We start from the raw sequence: 24582 nt of genomic DNA on the forward strand, positions 1-24582 counted from the left end.
CACTCTCTATCACTCTCCATCACTCTCTATCACTCTCTATCACTCTATATCACTCTCTATCCCTCTCTATCACTCTCTATCACTCTCTATCCCTCTCTATCACTCTCTATCACTCTCCATCACTCTCTATCACTCTCTATCACTCTCTATCACTCTCCATCACTACTCCCTCCCCAGTCACATCCGAAAGGCCAACAGTCTTTGTTAGAAAATCTCCCTCGTCCCCGGCTTGAGCTTCAACATCAGGATCCATGTATTTAGGATCCTCTCCAGAATGGAAGTAGTCATCACATACAGAGCATCAACTAGTTCCTGAACAGTGTCCTTCACATGCTGATATCCAAGAGAGGGAGTTACACAGTCACAAGATGGAGGAATAGAAAGCAGTATCAATGTTTACTTCAGATTAGCTCCACGTCAGAAATGATCATGCTTGTCATATGTCTATCATATAGCTATTTATACTACAGTTTCTACCACGATTACCTCGCTCTGCATCGACCAATCGGATCGCTGCTGCATCACTGAGAGTCAGCAGAAACACACCTGCTGGCTCTTCATTGACATCAGGACATAAAAAAAAAAAGCATGGACTCAATGAAATGTGTTGAACAGTGAAAAGTATAAAGTATATATCTAATCTGCTGTAAACTCTAATATCCCTGCTCCTCTGCCCGCTCCACAGCCCCATCATGGAGGCGTTTGGGAACGCTAAGACCGTCTACAACAACAACTCCAGCCGCTTCGGGAAGTTCGTGCAGCTTCACTTCAGCCAGAAGGGGAACATCCAGGGGGGCCGCATCATCGACTGTATCCTCAAAACAAATCTGTGCCGAGTGCTCTCTCTTCCACATGTCCTCACGGGGTTAATATATACCGGACAGGAAGGAAGGAAGGAAGGAAAGAAGTAGTTGAGACATGATGGAGCCATTGACCTCCATTCATCCACTATACGATTTTTAAGCAGACACTGATGTACCAGCACCTTTTATGGTCATTTGAAGCTCATATAACTCCAGCTCTCTTGCTTTTTAAGGTTTATATATCTTCATGGTTAATTGCACATATTGTACGTTTCAGTAGTTCAAGCATCAGCTAAATAAAATGTAATGTAAAGTGACATAATATAATCATTACCAAACAAACTAGGGTTACTGTGACAGGAAGATGAGAAACTGCTGTTGGCTGCTTCTTTTGACATCTTTGGAACCATTATTTTCTCATAAAAAGTACCTCCTGTTTTTAATCATGCATTACTCAGCAGAATGGATAATAGCTTGTTCAGCTTGCAAACTGTAGATTCATGCATTTCTCAAAGTGTTATCTGCCTTGACAGAAACTTTTCTGACCACAGACCTCTTAGAAAAGGTGAGTCTCTTCCTGCTACCCACCTTTTGTTTAAAGTCACACTACTTCAAAATATATCGTCATACGTCCTGTAGACTTCAACGATCTATCCATCCATCTATCTATCCATCTATCCATCTATCCATCTATCCATCTATCCATCTATCTATCTATCTATCTATCTATCTATCTATCTATCTATCTATCTATCTATCTATCTATCTATCTATCTATCTATCTATCTAAACAAAGTCTATCTCAAACAGAGTGCTCTCAAACACTTGTAATGTAAGGATGAGAATACAAACATCAGTACCAACTGCTAGTGCTTGATGCTCAGACGATATATTTTGGTTGGAGTGCCACTTTAAATTGTGTCTGCATGTTGAATTTAAAATAAAAATACCTAACAGAAGTTCTTGTTTCCCTGCAGAACCGAGTAGTCCGGCAGAACCCCGGGGAGAGGAGCTACCACATCTTCTACGCCCTGTTAGCAGGAACCAACCCCCAGCAGAAAGGTGAGTCCTGCTCAAATACACTTCAACCTTTGGATGACTTTGACGTACGTTTTAAAGGTCTACAAAGTGTCATTGACATACATTTGGACCTATTTATATTCACAGCACAGCTACAAATATCCCACTGGAGTTAGGCACAATGCAAGATGAATAAATCATTGAACTCGTTCTTGTTTGGGAAGTCAGAGAGACACACCTGGAGGAAATCTGTAGTCTATTAAGTGTACTTTTCTTGTACAGGGATAACATAACTGCATCTATGTGTGTGTGTTGTTGCAGAGGCCTTTGCGTTGACGCAGCCGGACAGCTACCATTACCTGAGACAGTCCAGCTGCTCCGACGATAAAACCATCAACGACAACGCCACCTTCCAGGAAGTTCTGGTACGCTTCATCGATATTTACCTGCACATGCAAACATAAATACATATACAAGTTTAACCCTTAAATGTCATGGGGATACATTTGTTGGACAGCCTATGTCCATGTGTAATATGGGTGTAATAACAGAGTAATATGAGTGTAATAACAAAGTAATAATTGTGTAATAACAGAGTAATAATTGTGTAATAACAGAGTAATAATGGTGTGATATGGGTGTAATAACAGCGTAATATGGGTGTAATAACAGAGTAATACGTGTGTAATAACAGAGTAATACGTGTGTAATAACAGAGTAATAAGTGTGTAATAACAGCGTAATAGGGGTGTAATAACAGAGTAATAGGGGTGTAATAACAGCGTAATATGGGTGTAATAACAGAGTAATAAGGGTGTAATAACAGAGTAATAAGTGTGTAATAACAGAGTAATAAGGGTGTAATAACAGAGTAATAAGGGTGTAATAACAGAGTAATAATGGTGTAATAACAGTACTGAATGTATGCAAGTCGCTTTGGATAAAAGTGTCTAACAAATGACATGTAATGTAATAACAGAGTAATAATGGTGTAATAACAGCGTAATATGGGTGTAATAACAGAGTAATAAGGGTGTAATAACAGAGTAATATGAGTGTTACATTGGTGTAATAACAGAGCGATAATGGTGTAATAACAGTGTATTATGGGTGTAATATAGAAAATAGCAATCAATTAATTTCCCTAAATATTCAATGCCCATTAAAGGGTTAAAATAAATTATTTCCCAGACATGTAGTTCCAGTGACGCTGCTAAATCCAAACCCCAAATCCTTTTCTGAACACAGAACGTAACGAACAGCTGCTTTCAGTCCAAAACAAACACAGTCATTCAGCAGCGATTTCAGGGTTTCCATTAACTTCCTACTGTGTGTCTTTTACCCAGAATGCCATGCGTACGATGCAGTTCACGGAGGAGAACATCGGAGAGATCCTGCGCCTCCTCTCAGGAATCCTCCAAGCAGGAAACATCGAGTTCATGACGGCCGGAGGAGCGCAGGTCTCCGCCAAATCAGGTCTGAGATTCTCCTCAATCTGTTACCTCTTTTCAGCTCGTTGTATTTCACTATCACCTCAGATTTTGTTTTTTTTTAAAAAGCCATTGCAATACTAGTTATTCTGCAAGTTTCAAGTTTCAAGGCTTTATTGTCATTAGCACATTAGCTATAGTGTAGATATGTCAATGAAAAACACAGGCTCCTCCAATAGTGCAACATGACATCCTGAAGGTGACTTGTTATGTGTTGCCCTTCTACAACCTCTTCCCTGCTTCGTCTTCAGCAAGTTGCTTCGGTTGCACATTATATGTTCTTCAAAGGCAAGGGTGGGAGGTGGGGAGGGATGTTTGTCGATACCTTAATTGTAGATTGTATTGCTTTCATCTGTCCTAAAAACATATGAGCATCCAGTCCACTCGTGTCTGAAGTCTCGACGTTCTGTATTTCCTCTCAGCCGCTCTCAGCCGGACCTCCGACCTGCTGGGTCTGAACCCGGATCAGATGGCTGAAGTCCTGACGCACCGATCCATGATCCTGAGAGGGGAGGAGATCTCCACCCCTCTCACCGTGGAGCAGGTGAGGAATTGTGACTATTTTAAGACCAAATACAGGGCGGACATTTGGTGAAGGTTTTAAGACTTTAGAACTTGGTTCAGACGGAAAACTCACCGACTGAATCTCTGCTAAAACCTTAGCCCTGAGACATGTTTGGCTTTAAGTGAAGCTTCAGGGCGACTGTGGCTGTGAGGGAGTGTGTGTGAGTGTTTGTGAGTGTGTGTGTTTGTGAGTGTTAGCTTCCCTAGAGCAAGTGGTGCTGCTCTGTGTGAATCCGTGAATGACTCGTAGAATGTCAAGAGATTTGAGGGGTCCAGAAGACCTGATAAAGAGATGTCTAAGTACAGAACAATTACCATTTAATCTGGTTGGGTTTATAGATCTGATATGTACCTGCAGGATTCTTGCTTTGAGTTTGTTTCGCGTTGGATAAAAATGTGATGTCCACGGAAAGCCCCTGAAATCTGTCATAATGCAAGATGATTAACCCCAAGTTGCTCCCGATGGCCAACAGTGTGTGTGAGTGTGTGTGAATGTTAGTGTGTGTGCATGAGTAAATGTTGCTGCTATTTCTAAAAGAGCTTTAAAGTGTCGTCACAACTGGAAGATACCGTTATAAATGCACTCCCTTTATTAACCGTTTCTCTCCCCTTCAGGCGGTGGACTCCAGAGACTCCATGGCCATGGCTCTTTACTCGCAGTGTTTCAACTGGATCATCCGCAAGCTCAACACCCGCATCCGAGGACGAGAGGACTTCAAGTCCATCAGCATCCTCGACATCTTCGGCTTCGAGAACTTCGAGGTGCGTGAACAAAATCCTGATATAACTATTACAGACGATGTGAAAAGGAGAGAAAAACAGGGCTGTGGATTTATTAGTAATAATGGTGTAATAACAGAGTAATAATGGTTTAATAACAGAGTAATAATGGTTTAATAACATAGTAATAATGGTTTAATAACATAGTAATAATGGTGTAATATGGGTCTATTATTGTGTAATAATGGTGAATCTGCCAAAAAAAGCATTTATTTTATTAATTTGTCTATTTGCATGTGTAGATTTATCCTAATTGTATCCATAGTTATTACATAATGCCTCATTTGCATACAGTACGATAAGAAATGCAAAATATCAAGAATGAAACTCCAAATTCTCAGTTTCTTTTGGGTCGAATTTCAAATAAATCTAAGGATAAATAAAGCAAAATAGACAAATATGGATATAATAATTTAAAGTAAGAATGTGCAATAAAGAAGTCAAATATGGACATAAGCATTTAAAGTAAAAATGTCTGATATTGAATGTTGTCCCCAACAGGTGAACCGCTTCGAGCAGTTCAACATCAACTATGCAAACGAGAAGCTGCAGGAATATTTCAACAAGCACATTTTCTCCCTGGAGCAGCTCGAGTACAACAAGTAGGTGGAGGTTGATTTTAACTCAGAACGTTTCTAAAATGTGTTCATTATTTTATCCAAATTCTAACAAGACTTTAAATACTATTTGCTATTGCTTCGAATAATGCATTTTCTACATAGAACACTTTTCTGGAAACTCAAAGACACTTTACAAAGTAGAAATAACATCATTAAAACGACACAATTACATATATGAAACACAGCATTAATAACAAATTAAAAGCCGTTCTGAAAGGTGAGTTTTGTGATTTGAACACGGTGAGATTGTCACGAAGAAGGCGCTGTCCTCCCAGTTTCGGTGCTTAGTTCTATGAGGTGACAAAAAGAGATTAAAGTGATGTCCTGTGTCTGCAGGGAAGGTCTGGTTTGGGTGGACATCAACTGGATGGATAACGGAGAGTGTCTGGATCTCATCGAGAAGGTACGACGCTTATTAAAACACCTTTTTCTTCTGCACAGACGTTATACACTTAAACGTCAACAAGTCCTTTTAATTCCCGTACATTCAAGACATTTCATTTAATTATCCGTATGCAAAAATGGTCTTCAAATCCAGAAAGTTAACTTAAGTCATTTTGACTTCAATACTGTCTATTTCCCCAATGTTTTATATTCCAAATAAACTGAGGCAACAATAACAAACAGTTATACTCAAAGTCAACTTTATTGTCAAGCTTTCAGTTTGTGTGTACAGACAGAGAGAGATCGAAATACTGTTTCCCACAATCCCGAATACAAAAACAAGATATATAAAAATATGTATATATACACAATCAACACACACATTTATACATATGCACACATTAAACGTCACCTATCATGCTATTTTTAGGCAATAGCATAGGTCTCAGATATATAAAAATATATAAAAAACATGTCTATGAAGTGTTTTTCTCAAAATACCAAACAGATCACCCATTCTAGCCATGCCTCATATCCCTCTATTTCACTTCCTGTTTCTAAAGTGCTGATTTGGGGTATAAATAAAACTTTAAAAAAATGATAAAATAAAAAGGAGGGGTCTGAGCTCATGCGGGACCCGGCAGCTACCGTCTAAACTAAATACTGCCGTGATGAAACGCCATATCATGGATTATCAAGGATTCTTTCTGAAACAGTATGGAGCTCAAAGGCTTTCTCTCTTGCCGGTTATACCACAAGGTGAGTTCCTTTTTATTTCCTGCTTCTTCACACACATGCTCTCCAGTACAGGTTAGCTCTGAGTGTTAGCCATGCTAATGTAAACACCGACCATATTACGTCCAAAACAGTCGGGCATTGTTTCTGATAGCAACGTTTCTGATAGGGCCGTGGGTCCACATTTCAGATATTACGTCATATCGGACGCAAATCTGGATCAGCTCCGTTGTTCCCCCGTTTTTAGAGATTTGGGTACGGAGGAAAAGAGAGAGGGTTTTATTTTCTGAAGCTGCGACACATCGGGGACACATGTTTATGTATAACAGACATCAAAAAGTGCATTTTGCATGATAGGTCCCCTTTAAGACCTAAATAAAAAGACAACAATCAATATATACAAAATAACAGTCACTTCAATATCTTTGAGAATGTACATTAGTGCAAGACTGTCCATAGCAGCGTAAACAAATACATATATATTGAAACTATAGACAGAAATAGAACATGTTTCTTTGCAGACCATCTGAAATGATACTTCTCTGCTCATTTGTCCTTTGTCTTTTCCCACAGAAACTGGGCGTCCTGGCGCTGATGAACGAGGAGAGTCACTTCCCCAAAGCCACAGACTGCACTTTACTGGAGAAGCTGCACAGTCAGCACTCGGTACGACTCAAATACTCACATTATTAGGGATGTACGGCTTGAACTCCTTTATGTTTGAGATTTGAGTCTTTTTATCTGTGACTTGTGATTCGTTTTTTTGAAAGTAATCAAACAGTTTTCTGTCTCTTTCTGCAGAAAAACTCCTTCTACGTGAAGCCTCGAGTGGCCGTGCACAACTTTGGAGTCCGGCACTACGCAGGAGAGGTGAGAGCCTTTATGTTTGGTGTAGTTTTCTGTAAAAGATGTGCAGTTTTTAGGACTTTTTCTCCTTCAAATATTCTCTAAACTGATGAATGCTTGTTATTGTGCTCCTGTGGCGCCCCCCTGTGGTGAGTTCAGGTGCTGTATGATGTTCGGGGGATGCTGGAGAAAAACAGAGACACTTTCAGAGACGACATCCTCAACCTGCTGAGAGAGAGCAGGTACGCTAATGTCATCATAACTTTATCTACTGTTGTAATAAATAGGGATTTGGAGATTAGATGCCTTGCTCTGTGGCACGCGTCAATCTGACAACCTTCTCTCAATGATAACAACTTTCCTTCGAGTCTGCTCAGCTCAATGTCAATTTGCAAATCACTTTCAAAATGCGATTTTTGCTGAATATCACAAAAAAATAAAAAGTGTTATTTTCCGTAATACACTTTTATTTTGAAAGGTGCTTTACAAATAATAATTAGAAGAATACAAATTACAAAGCAGAAAGGTTTACACTATTTCTTGCAGACATTTTATTACTAAACTTCAAGAAAAACTGAACTATCAAGTAGAAAAACTATTGTATTAATTTAAACGTGTTTTTGCACTTCATAAAATAAAGTGTATCTATGTTTTTACTTCTCAAAGAGAGACTACTCTCTTGGGGGTCTAGGGGTCTTTTTAGCTGAAGTAACTATTTCATTCTGAAGCTCCTGTCCTGCTTCTGTATTTTCTTGTTAATGTATATTCTCTGTATGTTCCTGAGTGTGTGTGTACTGATATCTGTGTGTGTGTGTGTGTGTGTGTGTGTGTGTGTGTTCTGATATCTCTCTCTGTGTGTGTGTCAGGTTGGACTTTGTGTACGACCTGTTTGAACACGTGCTGAGCAGAAACAAACAGGACACTCTGAAGAGCAGCAACAAGCACCGCCGGCCCACCGTCAGCTCGCAGTTCAAGGTGAGACCAGAACATATGGCTTTATTACTTCATTACATCATTATTATGTAATATACTGTATTTTTACAGAAACATTTAATTTGTTTCAGGACTCTCTGCACTCCCTGATGGCCACACTGAGCACCTCCAACCCCTACTTCATCAGATGCATCAAACCAAACAAACACAAGGTGAGACACACACACACACACACACACACACACGCACGTACACACGCACACACAGACAGACACAGAGAGGCAGACAGACAGACAGACACACACACACACACACACAGACAGACAGACAGACAGACAGACACACACACACACACACACTGCAAAGAGAGTGTGTGTGAATCTTTGTCATTTCAATAATCAAACACTCCCCCCCCCCCCCCCCCCCCATGAGAATTGTCTGGGATCTTTTGGGGACCTTTGACCCCCGGTTGCCTAGTAACAGTCTGCAGTAAAGAGGAATGTTGAGATAATGTAAACAATGATCTCCACTCTGCCCCGTGACTCCCTCATACTGACTGGAGATGACACAAAAATCACATCAAATATTGTTTTCCATTCATGTTTACTGAGTGTATTTGTAAAATCCAGCAGAGGTGCAGACCCGGGTCACATGACTTGTACTGTGTCTCAGTTTTGATACTTCCATTAGTACAAAAACACTTGTAATGTGGTCTCAAATCTCACACAGCTGCTGTTCCCTCACAGGAAGTGACGTTTGCCGCTGCTAGCTAGCTAGTTAGCTACGTTAGCGGTATCAAATCATTACAGACAGCTCACTTAGCCCAATAAAAAAAACAGTAGCGTCTTTTCAACACCAGTATCGTGTAAGTTTATTGAATAGTGAAAAGAAAAACCACATCACTTTTATTTGTGTACTGCTGTGTTTAGCGTAGCAACCGCTAATGTTCCCGCCACTTTAGCTAGCCAGGATGGCGGCTGTTGAGTGAAAGAAGTGTCCGGCTTTCAACTTTTTGACCGTCATTAAAGCACGTCCAGGTACTCATAGTGCATTTTACCATAGTTCACAGTGGGACACATCTACAGTATGCACTCAAAATAGCTAACGTAATCACAGCAGTATGCAAATTAAGACAAAATCTAACCTGGAAATGAGTAGGACTTCAGCTTGTGTGTGTTTGCTGAATCGGCAAATATCTCTGATTATCACGCTCAGCCCTGATGGTGGTCGTTCTACCTCGTACAATACAGTCTCCACTCTCTTTCCTCTATATGTATATCTAGTGTAACTGGAAAGATGGCACCCTGACATCCTTTTTTTTTGGAGTTGTCACGTTTGTCTGCAGTTTGTAAAACTCCCCAGGCTACCGGAGTATTGACCCTCTCATCAGCTGGACTGTTCTCAGATCAGTATCTTATCGATGTTTGTCTCTCATTAGCATCATCACTGCAGACGTCAGATATATAAGTTCACATAGGATCAGTCATATTGATTCTGACGTCAGTGATTATAGAAGACGGGTCATCAGAGATCCAGCAGAGAGTGTATCTCTGCTAATCCCTCGTTTGGGAGAAACTAATATTATGATAACAAGCTGACTGTAAAAAGATTTGGAGTTGTTTCTTTGATCATTACGGAAAATAACAGATTTGTTTGGTATTTTTTATAAATTCCAACGCTATGTATGACATTTTTGAATCTGTAGGCTAACAGAGGTGTAAAGTAAGTACATTACATTAAATTAAATGTTAGCCAAAGCTAATACTGTGGACAATCCCCACAGGAGCAATTTGGGGTGAAGTGTCTCAGGGACACAACGACATGCTGACTGCAGTGGGGTTTGAACCTGTGACCCCCTGGTCCCAACACCAAGGCTCTATCCACTGCGCCACACGCCTCCCTAGTACATTTACTCAAGTACTACTACTAACTATATTTTGATGATAATACTTTTATACTTTTACTTGAGGGACATTTTGAATGCAGGACTTTTACTACAACAGAGTATTCCTACACTCTGGTACTTCTACTTTTACTCAAGTACAAGATCTGAGTACTTCTACTTTTACTCAAGTACAAGATCTGAGTACTTCTACTTTTACTCAAGTACAAGATCGGAGTACTTCTACTTTTACTCAAGTACAAGATCGGAGTACTTCTACCTTTACTCAAGTATAAGATCTGAGTACTTCTACTTTTACTCAAGTACAAGATCTGAGTACTTCTACTTTTAGACAGATGCAAATATAAACAGTATCTTGAGAGCAGCTGGATGGAGAAGGCGACCGTCTGGCCTCTGATCGAATGTTTAACAAGGCAGCATGAAGACTTTTCAATGGGGCTTAATGTAGTGAAACGAGTGTGGGGGGGGGGGGAGCTCCCCAGGGGGGAACAAGGGTCAGGGTGACACGGCACGAGGCCCCTAAAAGCCCCCGAGAGGCGTCCCTGTCATCTGCCTGTCAGGCTCTGAGCAGGTGTCTGAGGGGAGGGGAATCAGCATTTCAATGTGGAAGCAAAGACAAAAATGGACTGATCTGCTGCACAAAGGTTTCAATTTGGAGCCCTTCCTGTTTTTTTCTGACATATTTGGAAAGTAAAGACATTTTGGGGAAGATTTTCTCCCAAACTGACTGGTTTTACTGACAGTTTTTGTGGTTGTGTAGTTTTAAAAAGCCTGCAGGCTGATGGCACTGCAGATGGTAAGTGGAAATATCAATATATTGACAGAATGCATAATAGTGTGGACAGACTGTTGGATCTAAACACGATTAGGACACACACACACACACACACACACACACACACACACACACACACACACACACACACACACACACACACACACACACACACACACACACACATATATCTCTGTACTGTTGGCTATCAGTTCAAACTGCGTGTGTGTCACATGTTCAGATAACATTTGTTTGTGGTAAACACAGGAAAGAGAAGTATAGCAACAAGGACATTTAAGATGGCTGTTGCCCACTTAGAGCTTTCAACGTTTTGTTCCATTACCTAAAATACATGTGTCTAAGCTTTTACTCGTCTTGAAGGTGAGTGCATTATAGGCTATGGGGCGGGACACCTCAATGTGGTGGACAGAATAGGGCCTCTTTAAATGGATACTTTTAAGTAGTTGATACTAAATCTGCAAAATAGTGCAAGTAAATAAAAATAAATAATTACACAAATTGAATGAACTCAAGAATTAAGAAAATTTTGCAGTCAGTAGAACTTTTTCGCATTTTAAATGTGTGTCTACAGTGCATGCAATATTCTATAACATATTCCAGCTTTAAGGCAGTGAATGCACAAACATTTAATTTACTTTTATACCATGCAAGGTATTTCATTATGAGTGTAGAACAATTGAAGTTGAAAGGCTCTTCCAGTCAGAGGCGGCGTCACACAGCATCATCTGACCAGTCACAACACTATGTTTGAATCCACACACACACACACACACACACACACACACACACACACACACACACACACACACACACACACACACACACACACACACACGCACACACACACACACACACACACACACACACACACGCACACACACACACACACACGCACGCTCTCTTTCTGTCAGGCCCTACAAGTGGCTCGCAGAAATTAGCCTCAGCAGGAGACACATCACCAGGACAACCACAGCCCTCCCTCTCCTCACAGAAAGGGGGAGTGGAGTTCTGGGTTTGAATGCCTTTGTTCGACTCCGCTGTGGCAGTGTGTGTGTGTGTGTGTGTGAGAGAGTGTATATGTGTGTGTAAGCCGGTCAGTGTGTTTGAGGAGCGACACAGACAGCAGCTCTGGGAACTTCTCTGTGATTTTCCGTTAGTCTCTGATCTGACAAACCCTAAAAAGAGGCGACGCTCGCAGCGACGATGCACGGTGAGACCTGACGCATGTGGGTTCATTTGTATTTTTTTAGATAGGAAGCGGTGCATTCAAGTGCACGCTTGTTGCACGGGTTTAAATGTCCAGCGAAGGGTTTTAGTGCTCAGGGATGAGGTGAGATGCAGCGGTGTGGGTTCAGCTGCATGACCGATGCACAAAGAGAGTTTCAGAGCATGATGTCCAGTCTTTTGCACACATGCAACAACAAGAAAGAAGAGATTTTAAACATGCATTTAATGTCTAAAGGTGTTTTTTGTATCACAGCAATGCATATGCTAATAAATCCTTCATTTTCTACCAAGAAAACGCTAAAAAGACTGTTAAATCCAGCTGTCATTTAAAGTCTGAATCAATGTACTGCTGCAGATCTGTGATTGCATTCGGCTTGTTTTCGGTACAAAGGTGTGAAAGGCTTATCTGTGTTCTCAGGGGCTTTGTGCAACCTCTCTGTTGTGACCGATCAAGATGCAACAGCTTGTTTCCTAATGAATCAACTGTGAGGAATATTCCCATCAGTGTCATTCCAGCTGTATCTGTATGAGGCGGTGCACTGGACGCACAGAACGTCCCTCAGAAGCTTCTGTTTGTTGTCTCCTTAATTGGACTCGAAGGCTTTCAGAATCAAATTGATCCGCATTGAATTTCAAGAAGGGATAAAAAAAGCTTTGACTGAAGTTGGAGCCGCAGGTCTATGTGCTGTGTGAGTGTATCACTGCTATAGATACAGTTTCTCTGATGATTGTGGAAGAAAACCTTAGTTCTGTTTCACTAGTGACCCTTCAACCTATCCTGATGTAATCTGTGTATGCTGTTTGAAGGTCCTAGAGTTTAAGATGTGTTGTGTTTATAAATCCTTTCTCTTGTGTTCAAGTCACTTTACGCTGATGACAGCTTGCTAACTTGGATAATGTGCACCTTGTCTTTGATTTACATTTTTTGAGTAGTTTGGGATTTTGTGACAGTTGTTGAGACGAAGCAGGCTGTGTGATAGCTATCTCTGAATGCTTTTAGACATGTGACAATTGACAGATCAATTGATAATGGGTGGGAGAAGGTTAGTTGCATCCTGAGGCCATCGCTGCTCTCTCTCAAGCATGATGATAATCTGACGTTTCTCTTTTTAGGAAATCAAGAGCACCTGTTTTTTGTTTTTTTTCTTTGGATGGAATGGATACCTATGGTGATAATTCAATGTAATACACCATTTTTATAGTCTGGTACCTGAAAAAGGTCAAATGGCACTGATGGAACCAAATGTACCCAAATGTGCCGAAAGCTTATTCCGCCTGGAACTTGTTTTTGCTAAACCTCTCTAAAAAGGTCAGATTTAACTTGTTTTGCCTCAATCTTGATACAGGGTACTTATTATATGTTATAGTTTGGATTCCTAAAGCTTTTAGTCGACCATCCCATCATTCAAGGGTGGTTTTCACTATAAGTAATGTTTTTTCTTTAGGCGGAGGTAAGAATTTACCTTTTTTTACTATGTTCCATCTGAATTCACTCTGACACAGAAACATCTATATTGATTCTGACACTCCTACATCCAACTCACAGATGTAACCTTGCTTTGATAAAAGAAATTATTCATATAACCCTTTTAGAAGTGAAGTTGTAGTCATTTGTTTTGGGCATGTCATTTTCGAGCCTGAAACATGAAAAACAGGCTCGGGGCTTAACAGGTCAACACAGACACACGTCGTGCATTCATTCATTTACTTTGAGTTACGACCGGATTTGAATCAAGACATTTTGTTCAATAGTGGAAAACCTGCACACATGTAATAAAAGCACTTGTTCTAATGTTCTTATCTTTAGCAAGAACTTGCACAAAGAAGCTGGAAGAAGTTTCCTCGGCTACTAATGGAGACTTAATCGTCCACCATATCTGTCTTTCCTTTTGTGTTTCCTGTTAATAGTTCTACCTCTGCAGGTTTCTTCTGTGTCGTTGATGTTTTTTGATTCATTTAACCCTCGAGAATCCTCCTGCAAACTGGGTTCAGATTTAACACCCAGCAGGTCAGGGATTTAAGGTTGGATGGATGTTCTTCTTTGATCGGAAAACATTGTTCCAGGGATTCCCCAAATCTCAGTAAAGGCGAGCAGAGAGTGATAATCCCTGCTCGCCTCGAGGCAAACCTGTAAAGAAACACACAGGTCTCTGGTTTCAGATGCTCTTAGATGCTCTAAATCCAGTTTAAAGCAAGAATGTTGATCCGTACAGAGAGCGAAGGTCCTCCAATGCTTTCAAGCTTTCCAGGAGAACAATGTAGAAACATTTATCAGGTATAAATGATAAGTATTCTCTGGTTACAGCTTCTTAAATATGAGGATTTGCTGCTTTTCTATGATTGTTAATAGAGCACCATTGGGTTTTTGGCTATTGATTGGACTAAAAAGAAGCAGTTAGAAGCTGTCCTCTTTGATTTGCTGGTGTATATTTTAAATGGAAGGATTATCCTGTATTCATGAATATATAAACCCTCAAAATAATGGCTTTGAGTACAATCAGTGGCAGAACATGGAGACTCTGAGGGGAAATTCTGTATCAAGCGTTTTCCTAAAGAGCCCCAAGGGTCGCCTGATGAAATGAGCAAAATCAAACTCATTTCTTCTTGGATAATACGTCCAATTATCTCCTTTTGCAACTCCAATTGCAAAGAGCAGTGCAATCAGATATGTCGGTAACCAAAAAGTTGCTCACATCAGATCTGAAGTATTTGATACGGTGTGTTTAAGAACTTTAGGCCAAATGTTGTAGACAATTTTTCAGCCCAACTTCATCCAAGATCTCCCAGAAGTGTGCTTTATATTTTCTGTGGAGGTCTAGTGTGATCAGTCATGGAGAATCTTTAGAAAGTCTCAAAGGATTACAGTCAGACTATCCAGGATCTTAATCTCTGTGTACCTTCTTATGATGGACAGTTTATCCTACGTTCAGTTGGCCTCCATGTCTTCCCCCGTGGGTTCCCAACCCCCTCGGGAGCGGACCACCACGCCCCCTTTTGTCCCGTTGAATGCCCGGAGCCCTGAGTCTTTTAGCAGGAGAAGTCGGGCTGAGAAAGACACCACGACCCCTCGGGGTATTGTTGTCCTGAGATGGTCTGTCCGCCTCTGGATGCTGATTTACATCCTGCTGTTGTTCTGGACTCATGGGTTGTTGGACCGTTAAGATACAGTCCCAAACATTTCTAAATGAAAGCGTAACTTCCAAACAATCCTACCAGCGTTTAAGGACCTTTGACTCGACACTGAATGGTCCAACAACTGGCCACAGTTATCCAAACCATTAATTGAATTTCCCCTGAGGGATTAATAACGTATGACTTGCCTCTTTAAGCTAGTCATTTTGGTTTAAATTGTAATATTCCTGACCCTCTGTAATTTAGTTTGTTGGTAGTTCATTGACTCAATATCTTCTACTTCTTCTTCTTAGCGTTAGGTTTAGGGCTAGGTTTGTTCCTTGGGTTTAGGTTTGTTGTCTTCTGGTTAAAGATCTGTTTTTCGTTGATGATGAATATTGCATATGGCAGTTTTACCAAGATGTGAAATCAAATGCCGGTACTGAAAAACCTTCAAACCTTGGCACTCATTTCTAAGGTACAAAAGATGCATTCATGTCAGTTTGAGCTGTTCATTCTCACTCTATAGGCAGACGGAGTTTATTCATCATTGTAAATACTGAAAAGGGACAAACTGGACCTTTCCCTTATAGAACATGTCACAGCCTGAAGACCTTTTTGTTGTCCGTCAAATTGACAGATGAAAAAGCATGACCCAGCATGAAACTTCGTACATAGTGTCTTCAAGGAGAAGAAAGAAAGGGAGAATTTAATTGACCGTCTCTTGGTCTGGAAACTGTATAAGCCTGCCAGAAAGAAGCAGCCAGAGAATCTGAGCCATATGAGGAAGCAATAGAGATAGAAAACAAGACGCGAAGAAAGGCCGAGGGCAGCTTCCTGACACCGCTCGGCTTTGTACGGCGCCGTATGCAAATGTACGTTATGCTAATGAGGTCGTCCCTGTTAAAGGGCGCCATTCAATCACTCAGTCAAGATCTGCTGGTGAATTGGCCTCTCTTCATCTCTGAGGCTCAAATGAACCGTCAACGGGCGATCAGGGGAGATGGGCTCTGAATAAAAGAGGCATTACGAGGCGGTATGAAAGCCCCCTCTCATTCTACGCCCACTGAGGTTACAGGGTGACTGGGGGTCCCCGGGGGAAATGGCTTTCACTCAATGCACTCCTGTAAGTAATAACGGTATCCCAACGCCAAGTGTGTTTTATGGAGGGTTTTGATTTGTGGAGGTTTGGTGCTGTCGTACGCACGTCTCTCTCTCTTGAGTTCAAAGTTGGGAATGAGTGGTATGCATGTGCGTTTAAAGGGAAGGAAGTGGCGTGTTAAGCTGCGGACGATAGACAAAGTTTGACTGGTTCAGCTTTTAAAGGAATTTAAAGAGCGGTAAAAATGTCCTCTTTAAGCTCGTAGTTTTGATTTTAAAGGTCTCCTATTATGAGACTCAGAAAATACAACCCTCTCTCTTTTCCTCCTAACCCACATCTCTAAACATTCAGAAAAAATGTGCTACGTGTTTTGGAAGTATTATGGTCTGTGTTTACATTAGCAAGCAGCGCTAACACTCAGAGCTAACCTGTACTGGAGAGAGTATGTGTGAAGAAGCAGGAAATAAATTATGCCTAAAAATAGTATAATAGGAGACCTTTAAAGTTCCTTACGCTAACGTCGACCCTAACCCTCTGTAATGTCACTCAGCTGCTCTCACATCACTTCTATAACAGTATTGATTGATCTGGGACACCATGCGATCCCATCATGCAGCCATTTCTTCACAGCGGTGGTGATGGATTTTGGATTGTGACTAAATCCCTCTCTGGGTTGAGAGCATTGAATTATTCACTTTACTCTGAGAGAAGGGTACGATCTGAGCTATCCTATATATTGTTCCTCTAACATCCATGTACCGCCAAGGTGCCTTTTAGCAAGGCATTGTCCTCTAGACGCCAAATGCTCCTCATACTACTGTAGGATGGGTCGAATGCAGAATCCTCGAAAGACTCTTACTTTTTTGGCCTTTTATTGTTTTTATTGTACAATACTCTCCAATTTCAAAGTCTCTCGTTCTCAATCTGTTGGACTGAAAGGCTCTTCCGTATCAAATCAAATCAAGTCAACTTTATTGTCAATATTTCATTTGTGTGTACAGACAGAGAGATTGAAATACCGTTTCCCACAATCCAGAGGAATACAAAATAAAAATATATACAAAAATATGTATATACCGGTACATATATATACGCAATCAACAGACACATTTATACATATGCACACATTGAGACCTAAATAAAAGCACAACAATCAATATATACAAAATAACAGTCACTTCACAATCTGTGAAAATTGTACCAGACTTTCTATAGCAGCGTAACAAGTGTGTGGTGCTTCGACTTTCTTTTGTTGAGATGTTTTTATTGTACAATATTCTCCAAACTCAAAGTCTCACGCCCTGAATCTGTTGGACTGAGAGGTGCTCTTCCATTTCAAATGTGATTTTGACTTTCTTTTTGCCCCAAATGCCTCCTATTTTCATTTATTTTGTAATTGTTTATTTGGCAGGGACAACGCACAGTAATGAACACTTAAAACAATCAAAAGGGTCAAGCGTAACAGTGCCAGATTTAGCGTTGAGCTAATTTCCATCCGCAGTCCCTCACATAAAACATTTGTTTCTCAACCATTCTTTGAGTTGACCTTTGAACCTATTGAGAGTGGGACAATCCCGTATCTCAGTTGGGAGGCTATTCCACAAAGAGCTGCCTTTTAATGGAGAGGACATTTTGTCCAAAAGTGGTCCTAAATGAATATATGATCTGTGTCTGCTTCCAGATGCCTGACCAGTTCGACCAGACGTTGGTTCTGAACCAGCTCAGGTACTCCGGCATGTTGGAGACGGTGAAGATCCGACGCACCGGCTTCCCGATCCGGAGACCGTTCGAGGACTTCTGCTCCAGGTCTGACCCATTACTCTCACAAAAACACATGCACAATACCCACTGTTGTTCTACTTGATTCATCTGCAGTTTAGCAACTCCAGAAACGCTAATAACCAGCTGGTGTTTGTTTGATTCCTAGATATCCTAAATCAGGAACTATCTTATGTGCACAAAATGGTCATGTTTTTTTTGCAATTGTTCCAAAAAACAACAATGAATAAAGTGTTTCAGAGCTTTTTTTATTGTGTCATCTTTGAATTGTATGAGGCACAATATTTGTTTAAGGCTTAAACACATCTTTCTCTGGTACAGATCTTGCAAAAATAGAACTTTCATAATTTGTATATGATAAAAAGACAAGGCATTGTGCATTAGAGAAATTAAAAGACTAGAAATAAATAATCCAGAATGTAAAACTCTGCAAAATGCCTTAAAAAAGTAGAAAAGTCCAGCGCTAAATCCTTGCTGCTCCATCCCCATTTCAGAGATAGATAGATAGAGAGATAGATAGATAGATAGAGAGATAGATGGATGGATGGATGGATGGATGGATGGATGGATAGATAGATAGATAGATAGATAGATAGATAGATAGATAGATAGATAGATAGAGAGATAGATAGAGAGAGAGAGATGGATGGATGGATGGATGGATGGATGGATGGATAGATAGATAGATAGATAGATAGATGGATAGATAGATAGATAGATAGATAGATAGATAGATAGATAGATAGATAGATAGATAGATAGATAGATAGATAGATAGATAGATAGATAGATAGATATTTCATTATTTTCATCATTATCCTCCTCCCTTTGATGGTAAAGGAGTAAACTGTTAACCTCAACAGTGCTGGTCTCTTACCATCATCCTCACCTGTGCTGCAGGTATAAGGTGTTGATGCGGGGGGTGGCGGTGCAGGAAGACCCTCGGGGGGGCTGCGTTCAGCTGCTTCAGATCTACGACAGCAGCTCTGCTGAGTGGCAGCTGGGGAAAACCAAGGTGAGGAACACATTCAAGATGCAAGGCTTTTTATTGTCATGCGTACATAGCTACAGTGTAGCTATGAACATCTGAGGTCACAGGCTCCTCCAACAGAGCGATAAAATAGTGCAAGGAAATACAAATAAAATAGAATATATTAGAAATTATATTAGATATCCCTTTAAGCCCCACCTCCTGTCATTAAGCCCCGCCCCCGATCTCCGGCTCTCGGCTCAGTAGAATGAATGGAGAGAGAAAATAAATCTGGATTCAGCTTTTACAACATTTGACAACTTTAAGGACCTAATGATTCTCTTCAGGGTTATACAAGAGTTCATACTAGGTCGTTTTTTCAGTTTAAAAAAAATGATCCGCTGATTTACAGACATCTCTTTCCCAATGTAAGTCAATGGGGAAAAGTCTTTCTGGGCCGGGTGACGTGACGTACTGATAGGGAAGTTGTAGTACCGCCGTTTGGCCACTACGAATATTTTCCGAATCACTTCCTGGGGGCTTGGTCCACGCACTTAGATAATTCTCCTCAGATCCATTCCACCCACAGATACTTCCCCTCTGCTCAGGCCTCCACAGTATAATTGACTTTTTGCTGTCAAACCTTGAGCTCCTAAATGTATTTTATTTCCCCTCTGGCTCTGACACCAGCCGATAACATGAATATCTCTAGACTCACTCTGTCCGTCAACGTCCGCCGCACTCTGATCGCCTCAAGGTTTAATTTGGTTTCCTACGTCTGTCAAATCAAGCTCAGATACCTGTGTGGCTGCAGGCTGTGTGTGTGTGTGTGTGTGTGTGTGTGTGTGTGTGTGTGTGTGTGTGTGTGTGTGTGTGTGTGTGTGTGTGTGTGTGTGTGTGTGTGTGTGTGTGTGTGTGTGTGTGTGTGTGTGTGTGTGTGTGTGTGTGTGTGTGTGTGTGTGTGTGTGTGTGTGTGTGTGTGTGTGTGTGTGTGTGTGTGTGTGTGTGTGTGTGTGTGTGTGTGTGTGTGTGTGTGTGTGTGTGGAGATATCAGGCATATTCTGAGCCCAGAGCACCTGAAGCGTGGAATCCAACAGATATTGGATGTAGTGTTGATCCTCTCGGCCTACTGCTCCCCGCCTGCCTTACATCGGGGGGGGGGGGGGGGTGTGTGTGTGTGTTGCTGTGGGGAAATGACAGATGGGGGACACAGATCTCTAATCACAGCGTGACTGTGTGACAGCAGCAAGGCAGTGCATGTATGTGTGGGTGGACGGATGAATGGTCATTTGTGTGTGTGTGTGTGTGTGTGTTACAAGGCAACAATGAAATGCCACCATTTACCAGATTTACAGGTGAATGTGCACTTTCTTTTGAATGAAGTCTTGTAAAAAACTCACTTTTTAAACAAAAGTTCACATTGATTTGCGTTCTATAAACGAACAGAGCGACCATGGAGTGTGTCTCGGTGCCTGAAAGCCCTTTAAAGAGCTTCTCTCGAAAGCATTAAATCACTTCTATCTCCTTCTGAAAGTATCGGTACATTGGTTTGAGTTTTATGCCTCTGTTTATTCAGGAGGACACCGACTGTGTTGCACCTGTTCAAAACAAGGCCATAAAAAGCCACCATTTAGCAGATTTACAGACGAGACACGGGGAGTGCCTTTCAACAGAAGTACACATTGGTTTGCATTTTAATTGGCCGGCTTGGCTTTAGAACAAACATGGCTACCAGTGTGTGTGTGTGTGTGTGTGTGTGTGTGTGTGTGTGTGTGTCACCACCTGAAAGCCCTTTGTAGAGCTTCTCTCTAAGGCGTTAAATCGATGATATCTCCCTCAGAGAGATTATTCAGGAGGACACTGAGTCTGTTGCACCTGTTAGAAACAAGGCAAGAAGAAATGCCACCATTCAGCAGATTTACAGACGAGACACTGGCACATTTTTCCAATTAAATGTTGTTAAAAACTCACGAGAATACGACTTTGCTTTTCAACTTGCATGCTTTACTCCAGAACAAACAGGGCTACTATAGAGACTGTGTCTTAGCACCTGAAAACCCTTTAAAGAGCTTCTCTCCAAAGTGTTAAATCATTAAATTAAATAAGTCCACTTTGTGTTTAAAGCCTCCATATATTCATTTGGACATTCATGAGTGTGTTGCACCTGTTAGAAACAAAGCAACAATGATACACCACCATGTACCAGATCTTCAGATGAGTCCGTAGGAGTATTTTTGTATTAAATGTTGTGAAAAACTCCAGAGAATATTCAATTAAAAAAAGGAAGGTTTGCTTTTCAACTTGCATGGTTAACTTTCAAACAAACATGGCTACCTTGGTGTGTGTGTAATCTGAACCACAAAGCTGTTCCTTCTGCTGTAAAACATTAAATCAATTATATATGTCCGACATTGTTGTGTCTTGATCCCTCTGTATATTCATTTGGACATTCATGAGTGTGTTGCACCCGTTAGAAACAATGCCATCGTTCACCAGATGTACAGGCGAGTCAGTGGGACTTTCTTTTCCAATTAAGTCTTGTTACAACTCATGAGAATATGTTATTGCATTTTAACCAGTGTGTGTTGGAAGCCCTTCATAGAGCCTCTCTCTTGCATGGTCCATTGGCTTGTGTCTTGATCCCTCTGTATATTGACTTGGACATGCATGAGTGTTACAGGCGAGTCAGTGGGACTATTTATCAGTTAAGTCTTGTTAAAAACTCCTGAGAATATTCAGATTTTAAACAGAAGGTTTGCATTTCAACTTGCAGGCTTCGCTTTAGAACAGACTTAGTGTGTGTCTCTCCACCTGAAAAGCCCCTTGTAGTCTCTCTCATGGACACAACTGAATCACAAAGCTGTTCCTGCTGCTGTAAGAATGAAATATGTCCCACAGAGTAATTGGTAATTGGTTTGTGTCTTGAAGCCTCTGTATATTTACGTGGACATTCAGGCGAGTCAGTGGGACTTTTATTTTAGTAAGTCTTGTTAAAAACTCCTGAGAATATGTTGCTTGCATCCTTTAGAACAAACATGGGTTTTCTCTGCACCTATAACCCTTTATACGTCCTCCCTCATCCCTGAACCACATGTCCCTGTTTCTGTAACCCTTTAAATCTTTTCTATCCCCCTCGGAGGGATTGGTCCACTTTGTGCCGCTGCCTCTCTTCAGGAGATTTACATCGACCCGTCCTCATCTCCTTTCTCTCGGCACATGTCCTCACTATTGTCCAGGAGTTGTTTCATGCTCCTCTTTTACAACCTCAAACTTAATTTCCTGGCAGAGAGGCGGCTGCTCTCGGCGGGCCTGACCCGTCACGGTGGGAATCCAAAGTGAACCGAGGCTTAGCGCGGCTTTTGTTGAGCTAATTAGCATAGAAATGATTAAAGGGGATTAGCTGTTCGATCCATTGGGATGCAAATGTGTGCATGAGGACACACTTTCAGAGCATGTGTGATTCATGTTTACTTAGGAAGTGTGTGTGTGTGTGTGTGTGTGTGTGTGTGTGTGTGTGTGTGTGTGTGTGTGTGTGTGTGTGTGTGTGTGTGTGTGTGTGTGTGTGTGTGTGTGTGTGTGTGTGTGTGTGTGTGTGTGTGTGTGTGTGTGTGTGTGTGTGTGTGTGTGTGTGTGTGTGTGTGTGTGTGTGTGTGTGTGTGTGTGTGTGTGTGTGTGTGTGTGTGTGTGTGTGTGTGTGCATGCGTTTGTGTGTATGTTTCAGTGTGTGTGTGCATGCGTGTGTGTGTGTGTGTGTGCAGGGCCATGAACTGCATGTTTCCTTTTTTAATTAACCTGCTCGTTAGTGACGTCCAAATCACCCTGACGAGTTTACATTTCCTCTGCTAAAATCTCATTAGTGCTTCACCACTGAGGATGCCACTCTGCCAACATCACACACACACACACACGTGCACACACACACACACACACACACACACACACACACACACACTCACACAGTACATCATTCAACAGGAGAACCGTGACATTTCCCCACTGTCTCCCTCGTCCCATATCTCATTCCCCCCCCCCCCCTGATTGGATTAACGTGGGTTTCTCTCTATGGACGACAGCTTGGCTCTGTAACTGGCAGCTGCACTAAATGTCGGTAAAATCTCTTTTCACAGAGAGAAGTCGCCCAAATCACGGGCTGCAGTAATCTGCGGTGGTGCACAAAAGAAGAGGAGGGTCTGAATTTGATTTACGTCGCCGGCTTTGTTCACGCCGATTGTTCCTCTGTCTGTTAAAATGGGGATGTTATAGAAAAAGGAGGGACTGTCTCTTTTTATTCTGTTCACTTGCAAATTCATAATGTGTGTGTAATACAGTTATGGATGTGATTTGTTAAGAAGAGAATGGGGCTTTTAATGCCATTCAGCAGTCTCCATTTTTTATTCTGCCTGTATGAAAAAGACTAAAGGGCTGCCGTTGAATAGCGTATTTTTAATATACAATTTGAGTTACATACATAGTAGAGTGGTGCAGGAATGAGTCCTAAAACACGGAAATTATTCAGCATTTTAGCACTTCCTGTCCCTTCTGCAATGGTTTTCTGAATGTTTTTTCGGTTGTTAGCCTGGAATAAGGTCTGTGGTTAACAAGCTGAAGAGATTTTAATTATACGACATAAAATATGTCAGTAAATACCCCACTGGTGAATAAAAAAATGGCGGTTGCTAACAAGTGTCTAAATGAGACGACTAGACATCATCGCGCCCAACATTAGCCACCTTTAGCTTAGCGGTGGTGACGTGAAGTCATGTGACCGTGCTGTAGTTCCTTTATAGCCCAACATTAGCCACCTTTAGCTTAGCGGTGGTGACGTGAAGTCATGTGACCGTGCTGTAGTTCCTTTATAGCCCAACATTAGCCACCTTTAGCTTAGCGGTGGTGACGTGAAGTCATGTGACCGTGCTGTAGTTCCTTTATAGCCCAACATTAGCCACCTTTAGCTTAGCGGTGGTGACGTGAAGTCATGTGACCGTGCTGTAGTTCCTTTATAGCCCAACATTAGCCGCCTTTAGCTTAGCGGTGGTGACGTGAAGTCATGTGACCGTGCTGTAGTTCCTTTATAGCCCAACATTAGCCGCCTTTAGCTTAGCGGTGGTGACGTGAAGTCATGTGACCGTGCTGTAGTTCATTTATAGCCCAACATTAGCCGCCTTTAGCTTAGCGGTGGTGACGTGAAGTCATGTGACCATGCTGTAGTTCCTTTATAGCCCAACATTAGCCACCTTTAGCTTAGCGGTGGAGGCGCGTATTTCCTCTTTCCTCCATCCTCCCCCTCCCAATCCTCTAGTCTCGTTTCCTCCTCTCTGGGTTCCTCTCCTCTCGTTTCCTCTACTCTTGCTTCCTCTAATGATGTACCTTCCTCTCTCCCAGGTGTTTCTCCGGGAGTCTCTTGAGCACCGCCTGGAGAAGCAGAGAGAGATGGAGGTGCTGAGAGCCGCCATGATCATCCAGGCTCACGTCACAGGATACATCGCCAGGTCAATATTCAAAACTCAACATGAACTAAA

At 41.5% G+C, this 24582-nt stretch overlaps 3 protein-coding genes across 3 annotated transcripts in view; 2 read left to right on the plus strand and 1 right to left on the minus strand.

The window, feature by feature from the left end:
* The window catches only part of LOC117487458 (unconventional myosin-X-like), a 47122-nt gene extending 46600 nt beyond the window's left edge, over nt 1–522 (minus strand). Inside the window, 1 exon segment of the mRNA XM_034136081.1 lies at nt 487–522. Coding sequence (XP_033991972.1) covers nt 487–522 — 36 coding nt within the window.
* The window catches only part of LOC117487470 (GTPase IMAP family member 9-like), a 406332-nt gene that overhangs the window by 139241 nt on the left and 242509 nt on the right, over nt 1–24582 (plus strand). The window lies entirely within an intron of this gene.
* The window catches only part of myo10 (myosin X), a 43606-nt gene continuing 19709 nt past the window's right edge, over nt 686–24582 (plus strand). The window contains exons 1-17 of the mRNA XM_034136049.1: nt 686–810; nt 1355–1368; nt 1781–1865; nt 2145–2248; nt 3170–3299; nt 3736–3857; nt 4493–4639; nt 5159–5259; nt 5614–5680; nt 6970–7062; nt 7198–7266; nt 7402–7484; nt 8109–8217; nt 8307–8387; nt 17996–18120; nt 18994–19108; nt 24446–24552. Of these exons, the coding sequence (XP_033991940.1) occupies nt 693–810; nt 1355–1368; nt 1781–1865; nt 2145–2248; nt 3170–3299; nt 3736–3857; nt 4493–4639; nt 5159–5259; nt 5614–5680; nt 6970–7062; nt 7198–7266; nt 7402–7484; nt 8109–8217; nt 8307–8387; nt 17996–18120; nt 18994–19108; nt 24446–24552 (1670 nt within the window). The 5' untranslated portion in view covers nt 686–692. The remainder of the gene's footprint in view (nt 811–1354; nt 1369–1780; nt 1866–2144; nt 2249–3169; nt 3300–3735; nt 3858–4492; nt 4640–5158; nt 5260–5613; nt 5681–6969; nt 7063–7197; nt 7267–7401; nt 7485–8108; nt 8218–8306; nt 8388–17995; nt 18121–18993; nt 19109–24445; nt 24553–24582) is intronic.

This window comes from Trematomus bernacchii, unplaced genomic scaffold, assembly GCF_902827165.1.
Source record: "Trematomus bernacchii unplaced genomic scaffold, fTreBer1.1, whole genome shotgun sequence".
Lineage (NCBI taxonomy): Eukaryota > Metazoa > Chordata > Actinopteri > Perciformes > Nototheniidae > Trematomus > Trematomus bernacchii.